Raw genomic sequence first — 12,498 nt, 5'->3', positions numbered from 1 at the left:
AGCGAGTCGGTCGTAGGATGTGCCGTCGTCATGTCTCGTTGTGTCGCTCTGCTTCTCCGAATCCAAAGGATCCTGGGCAGAAGGCGAGGCAGGATGGTTATCCAACCAAACCGAGGCGACGCGAAACGCAATGCGCGTAAAATAAACAAATTTCCGCAGACGACACTCAACTATGCAAACTGTAATTGGAGCAGGCAGCGGGTGGGCGAAATCCAAGTCGATCCGAGTCGAGTTGAGAGATGCTGGTGGGTGGTTTTGGTGGGTGGTTTTGGTGGGTGGCGTAAGCGCAGGTAAAACCTTTGGCCAAAACCAAAAACTGAAACTGAAATTCAACGAAATAAAACAACAACAATCAGGGCAAAGAATAAGTTTTTAATAGGGGCCATGGGAATCCAAGGATATCCTGTAAAATCCTTTGAGATGTGTATATTTACGAGGTTTTTTGTGGAGATTTTTATCACACATTTTAATGATTTTCGCACATTTCAGGGACACCACAAAATGACCTTTCGAATTCTAACCATTAAGCATATATTTTCTAAACATAATTAACCAGAAAACTATACTTTGCACACACATTTACAGGGTATGCACGGGGAAATTGTAACTCAAAGCTAGCGTGGGTGAGCGCAATGGATGGCGGCAAGAGGTCGCTAGGATTCACAGGATTCGCGCTGGATTCACATAACGCAAGACAGTTGGCGGTGGGGGTGGCGATGGCGAAAAGTACGGTAAGCGGTATCCAAAAAATAAGGAAAAGGATAGCGGTGAGAGAAATGTTTCTGCAAATGCAATATTGTTATGCTGTAATGGTATAAAATGTATGCATATGTTTTACACAGGATACAGGATGCTGCAAACGAGACATGACCGAGGAATGGAAAGCAGCCAGAGCAACGGTTGGAAAGGAAAAGGATCACAGGAAGGGAGGAAGCCGATGCTTTGCTGCCTCCGTTTGCGGAAAATTAAGGAAAACAACATCGTGGAATTCGCATACGGCAACGGAGAAGCAATAAAAAGGATAGCGAAAACGAGAATGAAAATTGAATGAGGAGCACAATTCCCATTTTGTCTCAGACTGTGAAATAGATCCGGTTACTCTAGTTTGGTCTCCGGCTCAGTCGGATTGAAGGATGGCGGCTCCTGACTCAAGCATCCAGGATGCTCACTGGGCCACCGGTAGATTTCAATTCAGTAATTTAAGGCGGAAAAGAGCTAGCTGGTTTAATTTACAGTTCAAATTAGCGTATCTGCGGATGAATGTCATCTTAAAGTTCTCCTTCTTCCAGTAAAACCCATTAAAAACTATGCTCCTGTGGCGCACATCTTAGATATTTATCCACTAACTTTATTGCTAAACTAACTAATATTCTTTGAATGGGTTTCTACTTCAAAGCGTAGAACAACTTACTTGTCTTATCTTACAAATTGGTAGAATAGAACAAAGAACTAAAGACTGCAAGTGTAAAATCCAATCAAGTTAGCCTAATTAAAAAACGCCCGACTACAAACTCAATCACTAAACGCCTTTTTGAATGCCTTTTCTACTTTAGCTTTTCCATGTTTTGGATGGTACTCTTTTCTCTCTTTTTGCAAACACAAAGAAAGCCAGAAAGGCCAAAGGACTGAAACTGTAAACTATGCTAATTGACAAAGAACAAAGTGCAACAAAAGCGAGAGAGAAAACAAACTAAATTTAAAGTCAATCAAACAAGGAGGATTACGTGTAAAATAACTAAAATTTTTGGGAACTAGTGAATATTCTGGAAATTTGATTAGAACTATTACTAATGGTGATTACCTTTACAAACAGTTTTTCAAGATCTAGATACCTGATTCGAATATTTGACTGCCCTTGAAATTATTACCATTTTTTAACAACTAAGGAATATAAGACTTTGAAATGGGATATAGCCAACTCTTTGTTGAGTTAAAGAAGAATTGCTTCAGCTTAATACTGATGTGCATAATTCTCTACGTATTAATAAGTTTTCGAGAAGAAGTTGAACATAAAATGATAGTACAGCCGCCTATAGAAGGAAAACCGGATAATAGGATGCTTTTTGTGAACTCCTCAGAATGCCAGATAAATTCGATGGATCCTCTTTCTCCCATGGCGATGTACCACATGACACCGATGCCCTCAGTTAGTTGCTCTATGATCAAACTGATGAAGCCTCAATCCATTGACGGAAGGAACTACCTGTACTTGATCGCCAGCGCAAAGGAGCTGTGGAAAAAGCTAGGAGTTCGGAGGTTAAGCGATATCTTTTGCGCCTACAAACGCTTCGTGCGGTTCAATGACTTTGTGAACATCTACTATGAATCGACATGGTTTCGCTTTACCAAATGGAGAAATTTCACAAAAGTAGATTCCGGCAATGTAACTCTGCGTGTTTGGTGCTGGATGGACTATGGTCGTCTAGTGTATCACGATGTCTTTATATTTCTACCATTCCCAAACCCTGAAAAGGTTAATAATTCAGCGCCAGTGAAACGTCTTTCGGTTCTAATTCTGGGTATAGACTCTATTTCCCACATGCATTACCAGCGATACTTCAGGTTAGTAGTTAAAAAGTTTTAATTTCATAATTCTAGCATGTGTCTGTTGTTTAATTGTTCTTTTGTTTAATCGTTTTGTATGAAACAAAACAAAGAAACGCGTAGCGTTAATATCACCAGTTATCCAATTAAGACATACATGAACTTCGATTGCAATAAAAACCACTGACATTAATATGTCGCAGTAATTCAAAAACAAAAGTATTCGCTAGTAAATATTTTAAAATATTTTCTAGCTGCCTGCGTCCCATTAATGATTGTCAAAAATACGCTAGGAGCACTTCATACATTACATATACGCTTAACAATATAAGTAATTATATTAAATTTACAGTCGAGTAAAAGACTTGATAGAAGGTCTACCGCACACTGAACTATGGGGCTACAACCGCGTCGGCCAAAATTCGTATCCAAATCTGATTCCATTGCTTAGCGGTCAGAGTGTGGATGAAGTGGAGGCTAAAAGTGGCTGCTTTGGAGGAAACAGAGGTGCCAATTTCGATCGGTGCCACCTATTGTGGCATGATTTCCAGGATGCTGGCTATGCCACCATTTTTGGCGAGGATTCCCGTGTAGCTGGAACCTTTACTTACGTAAGACCCGGCTTTAAGAAAAGGCCAACTGACTTTTATTTGCGAAGTGTGATCAACGAGATCTACATGAAATCAACTTATTACGCACGAGGACCACTTGAAATCAAATGCAGTGGCGATCGAGTATACCATCATGTCCTGTACGACTTTATCTACCGTTTGCTGCCCCATATGCAGGCAAGAATGTTCGATCGAGGATTCTTTGCATTTTTTTGGCAGACAATGGGCGTCCACGATTATTTCCAGTACGGGGAGCGGGCCGACTGGGAATACTATAGGATTATGCGCGCCTTAAAAAGACGAAAAATCCTTGAGAGGACACTAGTTCTAATTGTGTCTGATCATGGCCTGCGATATGGTCCTTTTGTGGACACATTTCAGGGCATGAGAGAAACATCACTGCCCACAATGGTGGCTATATATCCACGATCGGTAATGGAACGCTTTCCGTTGGCCTTCGCAAATCTTCAAGCCAACGCCCATCGCCTAGTGACCACCTACGATCTGCACGAGACCATTAAAGATGTGGTCGATCTGGAAAACCTTAGTGACGAGCGGATTTTGAATCGTACTCTGCGACTGCGAAACGATCACAACGTATCATTATTCCTGCCCATTCCTGAGGAGCGTAGCTGCTTCTCTGCCCGCATTCCGCTGCACTATTGCCAGTGCGATGGATTTGTCAAGATACCATGGAATGCGCATAGTATCCAGCGGATAGCCAAGCTTGCTGTGGCCCGCATCAATCGACTGCTTGCGCCCTATCCACAGTGTCATCAGCTGGAATTGCTCAATGTGGAGGATGCCTATCTGAGAAAACAACACAAGCTCAATAAAACGATCACCGTGCGACTGGTGACGCAACCAGGAAATGGACACTTTGATGCAACGGTCCTTTCCAAAAATGAAACCTCGCTGCAAGGAGCTATCACAAGGACTGATCAATACAGACACCAATCATTTTGCGCCCGAGAAGCTCCCATCGAGATTTATTGCTATTGTTCTTAGATTTTAGTTGTCATTCGAATCATTTGTCTTCGCATCTAAAAGTTACGAATTGCAATTAAAAACCCTTTAAAGAAAATAAAAAACTAAAAAAATATTTTTTAATAAAGCAAATAAACAAATACATTTCAGTTTATTATTATTAGAATTCAGATGCCCATGGAAACATATTGACTCATAAAAACCACAACTCATAGGTCAGTGGTTTATAGATTAAGTTGCCAACAATGTGCAGGTATAAATTACAATGCAAATTTGTATATATATTAACTTCTCTTTTTTTGAGAACTACAAAGAGTAATTATATTGCAATTTAATTAAAAGAATCCTGACCTATTTATTTATCGCTTCAAATTGGACATTTAAGAGGTTGTTAAAACTCCGCTGTCTGTAGCAGCAAAGCAAGCAATGAAAATGAGGAAAAACTACCGCTGCGCCAAGAACCTGAAGCCAGAACCAGAGTAGCTTGCATTAGGATAAATAGCTAGGAAATGTGTTTAGATTTCTCTTAATTTCATTTACCGCATATAAACATCCAGGCACTTAACTAGAGCTGTTTTTGCGACAAACTGTCAACAGATGGCGCCGTTGTGTCTCGCCATGCATGCAAGTCAGCGATGATCGCGTGTCACGAGATTTTCTCTATAAAATCATATGCTGTCGTGAATAACGCTAAAGTTCTTAAGTAACTTACATACAAATTTACCCAAAAGTAATAATTTATATAGGCCACCGAAAACATTCCTTTATTTTTTGTGATTCAATAGCGATTTAATTGAACTTAACTTAAAATTATGGGCCATTAAGCTTGTTGTTATTCTTGGTAATACAATTCGCTCACGTGGTCACCTCTAACGCAAACGCCAGTTGTGAAAGACAGAGACAGTGCGACTGGCACACATATGGCGGGCATAAACATTTGTCGTCGCTCTGCTGTAATTAATAATAATTTGCATTCACAGTTTGCAGTTCAGCGCCCCGTGCGAGATTTCATTTTAATTAAATTATGTGCAGCCTTGTCGACGAGTGCGGGTGCCTGTGTTCATGTGTTCATCATGTGGTGCCTGCTCAGTGGTTGAGGAGGCGTGGCTACTACAAGATAACGCTTGGAAGTGGGCGGTTTGGTGGTTGGGCAATTGGCGCTGGGCGATGGGTGGCGCCCGATGCTGGCACTCCACTTGCAACATGCAGCATGCATAAATTATTAGCGCTATCTGTTGTCATTTAAGGTTCGCCTTAGTTTAGTTAAATTCAGTTCAGTTACGCGTGTTTGTGTGTGCTTACAACATCCACAATAATCGCAATAACAATGACTCGAACCACCATAACCATGTTATCAGCTACCACAACAAGCAGTCAAGTAGAGGTGCTGATGGTGGTGGTGGTGCTGGTTGCAACCTGCATGAGTGATGCCATCATTTTGTTGTAAGTTTTAATTACATTTCTCTCAATTATGCAGCATAGCATTCTCATATTTAGACAACAGCTAGCTGTTTTGGATGATCAAATAAGTTGGGTGCTCAACTCTTTTTACCATAAACTCTAATTGCCAAAAAGTTATTTTTTAACTATCTCTTTAATTATATGTTCGCACTTCCTACATAAATTACCTCACTAGCGAATTTTAAACACAGAAAGCCCTTTCATTCATCTCTGCTGTATGGCGCAACATGTCGCATACTTAATATCACGCATACGAACCGTTGACGGTTATAACATCACAAAGCGCAAACTTCATTTCGGAAAACGAATGGCCGCTCTGGTGAGGGACGAGGCCAAGGATTTGGTACCGAACTGAGCGGGTTAGGGAGAGTCAGAGGGTAGCCGGGTAACTCGTGGCAAATGCCATTAAGAGCTTTTGACCAGAACGCGTCGTAAATCAAGTCACTTTAATTCAATAACAAGTTCCCCAGAGTGGCCCAGAGGTTCCAACCAGCCCACAGAAACCATTGTAGCCACCCGCACCGATGGCCCCTCAATTCCGGCACAATGTGCAGATGTTGCCATTTGGTTTTGGGCCCGGTCCGTGGACATTGATTTCGTTTATCTGCGATGCCAAATTATTCATTTGGACCGCAGACAGACACACGAACACAGATAGAGATACACAGTGGGAGAGAGACAGAGACAGAGACAGAGAGGTAGAGCGAAATAGAAGCAATATTGGTTAGACCAAGCATTTTGCTGGCCAAGTAATTTGGCACAATTTGATTTTGAGTTTGGACCAAAAACAATCGAAGCAAACTTTGGCTGCCTTTTGGCATTTCCAATTGTCTTCAATGTAATTCAAATGGTTTTTCTGTGAGCTTGCTGCTGCTGTTGCCATTTAATTTCCATTTGGTATAGAAGCCTATTCAACCTTGAACAAGTTTACACAATGCTAAATAAATTAGACAACGACAATAGCGACAGAGCCAGAACAACAACAACAACGAAAACTTTTAAACTCTGCTCAAGTGTCAAGCAATTGTTGAATTTATGTTTTGCATTTTCCATCTTAGACTTATTTGCAATGCAAATCTCAAGCACAATTAATAGCAATTATGGATCATTGAAGTTGCGTAATGGAAAGAGACAAGAAAATGAAGCCGGAAAAGGACGAAGACAAATTTCGTTTTTTATTTGCACATTTTCTTGCATAATTATTGTTATTTATTGTGCGAGTATATCTTACTTACTTTCCAATTGAGATTTATTACGGGAAAATGTTTTGTCATCTGCTCTCAATGAAATTGAATAAATCATGATATTGTCAATTCATCCAAATAATTTTGAACAACTGAATATTGATTAGATTGCCAAAAAGTTCCGCTATTAAAAGCGTATGTTAGATTTCATAAGAATGAATTTTAAATGTGTTTGCTATTTCTATGTAAGAGAAGATTATGTTTTATTAATCTATGTTCGAAAGTAGCAATGCCATGTGCAACAGATTAAATGGAGCTAATTTCGTTGGTTCTTGATTTGAAATTTAATTTGGGGGAACTACATATGTATCTGTCCCTTTGAGCTGCTACATGTGGGCCAATTGTGGTTGACACACACAAACTTGACTTCTGGTTAGACACATACATATGTGTGTGTTTAGGTTTAGGTTATGATTTAAGCAACCACAATGGCAGTAGGACATGCACCATATCCCGGAATCATGTCCCCCGTTTTCCTTTTTCGCATCTCTAGCTGATGGCTTTGGCTAATCGCACTGTCATTGCGTTAACCGCATTTCGTTTATTTGCCGCATTGCATTAAATGACCAAATTAGTGGGTGTACAATGGGTGGCATGGTTTTTCTATCGGGTGTTGGCATAGAGCATCGATAAGAATGCTGCCACAGGGTTCGTTCTAATGCGTTTTCCATGGCATATTTCATTATCAATTTGCATTGAAATCAATTTGCAGCGGGGAGAGAGGAATTTTCCCAATGCCCGAAAACCAATCGCATTTAGACGGTTTGCATAGTTTGCGGGCATCATTCGAGCTTTAAACATATCGAACAACCAATACCAGAATTTCGAACATTGGTCCGTCTGAACTTTGGATGCATTTTAACTGATTAGATTTATAAAATGGGTGTAGGGGTGTCAATTGGAAACTGGACTGGGTCGCAGACAACTTTGGTATCTGAGTGATTGGACAGGATTTAGGGCATGCAACGTTTAAAACGAAAGTATGCGAGACTCTTAAAAACAAAAGTTTACAAGAAAACTATCTCAAAAGTTTATATTTTGGATTTGACTTACAGTTGTTGACGCTTTAATTCTGAAAAAAAGATTAAATAAATATTGATAAGTATTTTTCATATAAATATTTTTTGAAAGGGTATACATTAGTCTGTCTTAAAGGGCATGTAATGATCTTACAATCAAATGACCTAATCCCTACAACGAGTAGCTCCAGTTACCTACTTACATACGTGCATGTGTGACACCCACAAAAATATCCACTCAGCTCCAACCCGAAAAGCCACAGCTTTCTATAGAGTAACATTCCCACCCACCGGAACGAGCTACTGACAATGGCAAAATCTATAAACTATTGAATTGCAAATTTCGCATAAAGTCAAAAGAAAATGTAATGTAAATTTACAATGTAAATTAACAGCCAACGAAACTGGGCAAAAGAGCAAAAAAAATAATACAAAAATCAGAAATCGCCGACAATAAGAGAGAGAGGGCGATGTAAGAAGAACGAGCATAGAAGACCAAAGTCATTTGCTGACCCATCGCCGCCCACTTCGCCACCACCGATTGCTTTCAGTGGAGAAGAGAATTGTGCTGTGAAATAATCCGCAACGACAAATATGCGCGCTGTTTTATATGTGTCTGTTAGCCATGTTTGTAGGAATGAGTGTGTGTGTGTGTGGCCAGTTGGTTAGCCAAGTATCGCACAAAGCCGTGTGCTGTGCAAGTATTTTGTATTTTCGGAGCCAGTTACCCAGACCCCGACAGCAACAGCAACAAAAGCAGTAGGTAACTGCCACAGCAGCAGCCACTGGCGAACCACACACATAAACCGGTTCAACGAAATTCCAGACAGCAGCCGTCGTCGCCAAAAGAGCAAAAGAGGCCCCCAGTCTCCGTTCCAGTCTCGTTTTCAGATTCAGCCGCTGTCTGCCGTCTCTTTCTCGGACTTGGATTCTGCCGCAGTCCCCGTTTGAGCCACCATCGAAGAGCCCAAGACATCAAGACATGGCCAGCGCACAGCAGCCGGCACTAAATGTCAAGCAAGTGAACGGTTTGTAGTTGGAGGGCGGCTATCCAAAAGTGGGAGTGGAGTAAAAAGGGTTTCATCAGTATTGTAGTAATAGGGTTTTAGACTCGACTTAATTAGCTTCCGTAAAGGTTATCGCACTTTTGTAGTTCAATATCGTTAATCTTCAAGACTTTTTCATTTTTAAACAGATAAAAAGTAGAATATGTAATCACATGGCTTTGAAAACAGCACCAAAGAACTCCGAATTCCAGTAGAGAATACAGTTAGTCTAAGAAAATAAATCTAAGAATAGAGTTTTAAGTAAACAACCAACACCAGGCGTTTGATAAATGGGAGTCCTTTGTCTGATCAATTCCGTAGCCAATATACTATATCTACAAGCTATCCTTTAACTAATCCGCTTATAAACTAAAGATATAATGCCTCGCAAATCATTATTCCTAAACACACCTCCATTTCCTTAATGACACGTAAAAGTATCCAACAAAAGCCAAGTATTAACAGACACCGATGAAAGCTATATCAGGACATTAAAAAAACTTAAAAAATCGAGAAAAGTATAAAAGGGAATGCTTGCTTTTGACAAGTCAGACCTGTATCTAAATCTCCAATTACTATACCAAATCATATTTCAATATCCTTAATGGATCTTTAATGGAACGTGGAAGTATTCGACACAAAAAGAAAAGGTTAATAAAAACCGGCATACCGACATAGATACATAGCGACACAAGTACATACATACGCAAGGAAGTACTTACTCGCTTACATATATCAGTTATATAATCACGTTTATTTCTCTCTTTTTCTCCAAAGCCGGCGACAACTCCGAACGAATGGCGACGGCAAATTTGTTGTAATCAATATGAACTGGCGTCTGGCAGCCGCCTCAGATAACTCCACACACACACACACATAGCACACATAACACACAATCACACAATCTGCCAACAGGCCATAAACGAAGGAGTGTGTGTGTTAGTGTGGAAAAACAGATTTGTGAAAAATGCGGAAAATGGCAAGAAATGAAATCGATGGTTCCACAATCCACAGCAGGAACCATTGCGTTATATTGCAAAATATAAGTGTTCGGTGGAAGGGGCAAGGGAAATGGAAAATGGGAAATGCTAGCTGCCCAACATCTTGTGTGTGTTTGTGCGTGTGTCTGTGTATGTTTGTGTGTGTGTTACATGCGTCAGCCATTATGATAAATCGCACCTTTTATTGCAGCATCAGCGCCTTGGTAACTGATTCATAAAGGGTGCCTAGGGCGGGCTTGATTTTCAGTTGATTTAGCTCGATTCGTTTGGATTTGGCCAAATAGACAAACGATACCTCGCCGAAGCGAGATGGATGCACACGAAAAAGAAAGAAGACTGTATGTGCGAATATGACATCATTCGACGATGTCGCTTTTCCTCAACTTTCATACTTTTTTTCGCTTTTCCATATCTGGGGTACACCATCGCCTCCATCTACTTCCCTTCAACTCTTACAACTTTGCTGTGTGTGGCTTGCTGCAATTACGAATACATATTTTTGATAGACTTGCTTAAGCCGAGCAAAAAACTGTGATAAACGACCTGGTAAAAGGAGAAAAACGCGAAGGGGCAAGGAGATTGTTCAACGCAAGTGGAGCAATTTTTATAACACAAACCCACATATATGTATGCAAAAATTCCACGAGGAATTTAGAGCAAACAAAGTGACTCTAAAGCGAGGTACTCTAGATAAGTTCATAAGAATCTTAGGGACAATACTCATAAGTAGATTGGAAAAAAAACGAAGGGGATAAACTTCAAGAGATCACTTGACTTCGGATACAGTTCTTGGTGTGTAAAGTGTTTTATCGCTCTTTAGATGATAGCATGACAAGTTCTCGAGCACTTGAATGGAAATTGGGAAGTGGATAAACTAATAATTCAATTTTAAGCATATACAATTCCCAGCGGAATGGCAAAATCGGCAAAACTCATTGCCGCCTTCCGCCAACATTTTCCAACGCTGAAGTTTGAAGGCAATGTTAAAAATGCATTTCGCTTGAAATTCTAACAATATTTTCCGGCAACTTTGTTGACATTGCAGCATGTGAGAATTTGAAAGTTTCGGCAACGAACCGCTCCATGATGCATGACCAGATCCCAACCCTTCCACCATCATCCGACCGATCAGCCCAAACCAAACCGAATGCAGTGCAACCTCCGTGCCATCAATATGTTACCTCAAAATGTTTTTGCTGTCGCACTGCCCCATTAAACATTCATCATTTTCCATGGCCATCCGTCATCAATGCGTGGAAAAGTTAACGCCAAGAGACGAGAAGCGAAAATGGTCCGTTGGTTTGGAGGATGGTACAAGAGTAATGGGGATGTGGAGCAGCAGGGCTAAAGGAAAACAAAAACAAAGATATAAAAAGACCGACATCGGTCAGCGGGCTCACACGGACACACACACACACCCACTCACACAAATAGTGCAAAACACTCGGTTCGCTGACTGATACTCCGCACAAACCCACAAACATTTATCGAAATATTTCACACGCATTCGAGCCGAAGAAATGTGTGGTAACAGCACAAACAATTACAAAACAACAAGCTCTTTTGCCGTGATCGAAGATTTAACACACTGGCACATATTTTCATTTTCGCATGGTATAAATATATAAACACCTTTTTCAACTGATTTAAAATATATGATTCAAAGGTGACTTTCGAAATCGAAAAATGCGTTACAACAAATCCGAGAGTATAAAAAGTGCAACGAGAAATCCAAACACCTATAAAGTGCATTGAAAATCTGCAGGTGAGAACCGCAGTGAAGTGAAAGCCACAGACTGCACTGGAAAAACCCTTCATTCTGAGCTTTGCATTCGAACGGAGAGAAATGTGGATTCCCAGAGCCAAGCTCAAAACTAATGGACAGACACCTGCGCGAATAAGGTCAATGGAGTTACGGAAGAAATGGGTAAGTCGCAACACGATAGAGTGAAAAGTAGACCCCGAGCAAATACACTGGTCCAATGTCACACCAAGAAATTGTTGCTCTTTTTTCGTTACCGGTATTTTATTTGCTTTTGCGGTTAGCACCAGCATCAGAAATCAAAGCTCTACTTTTGCCTGACCCATTCATTACCATAAGAAGCGGAGGGGGCTAATTCGAGTTGATGAGGTGCAGGGAATGGAGGAGCGGAAACAGGTTTCGTCATCTCATCGCTGCAGAACAAGAATATTCATTGGCATCTCCGGGGGACAGCGAAAGTGGTGCCATAGAAAGTTGGCTCGACTTTGAGTCGCTTCATTTTTTTTTTTTTTTTTTTTTTTGCTTAGCCTAGGTGCCACACAAACGAACACAATCACGCAGGCCGAGAACTTTTTAATTAGACACTAAACTGCAACTGTCACGGGACCCTGGGCCTTTTATTTCTTTCCGTTGAAGAAGAAAGTAGCTCATTATCCTGCTGATTAGTAAGGAAAACAATATAGGTTCACGCACTGGATGGAAAGGATTTGAATTACCTTTAGATGTAAAATAAGCTATTTTACAAATAAGCTTTAATCAGTACTATTTTAAGTTAAGATAATCATTCCGGATAACCATCAAATGCTTATTTAGATCTCTTCTA

At 40.5% G+C, this 12,498-nt stretch overlaps 2 protein-coding genes across 5 annotated transcripts in view; one reads left to right on the top strand and one right to left on the bottom strand.

Annotated features, from left to right (window-relative positions):
* Positions 1–12,498, bottom strand: part of LOC117145931 (cadherin-87A) — a 55,762-nt gene that overhangs the window by 35,899 nt on the left and 7,365 nt on the right. For 3 of the 4 annotated variants that reach the window (XM_033311804.1, XM_033311805.1, XM_033311806.1), the window contains one exon: positions 7,901–7,919. The exons of the other annotated variant lie outside the window; for it this stretch is intronic. The gene's annotated coding sequence lies outside the window, so the exon portion shown is untranslated. The remainder of the gene's footprint in view (positions 1–7,900; positions 7,920–12,498) is intronic. 4 annotated transcript variants of the gene reach the window in all.
* LOC117145934 lies at positions 1,892–4,180 on the top strand. Its single transcript, XM_033311810.1, has 2 exons — positions 1,892–2,562; positions 2,897–4,180. The coding sequence occupies exons 1-2, from the start codon at positions 1,904–1,906 to the stop codon at positions 4,161–4,163; spliced, it is 1,926 nt and encodes a 641-aa protein (XP_033167701.1). The 5' UTR covers positions 1,892–1,903; the 3' UTR covers positions 4,164–4,180.

Source organism: Drosophila mauritiana, chromosome 3R (assembly GCF_004382145.1).
Source record: "Drosophila mauritiana strain mau12 chromosome 3R, ASM438214v1, whole genome shotgun sequence".
Taxonomy (NCBI): domain Eukaryota; kingdom Metazoa; phylum Arthropoda; class Insecta; order Diptera; family Drosophilidae; genus Drosophila; species Drosophila mauritiana.
This window is presented reverse-complemented; position numbering and strand designations above follow the sequence as displayed.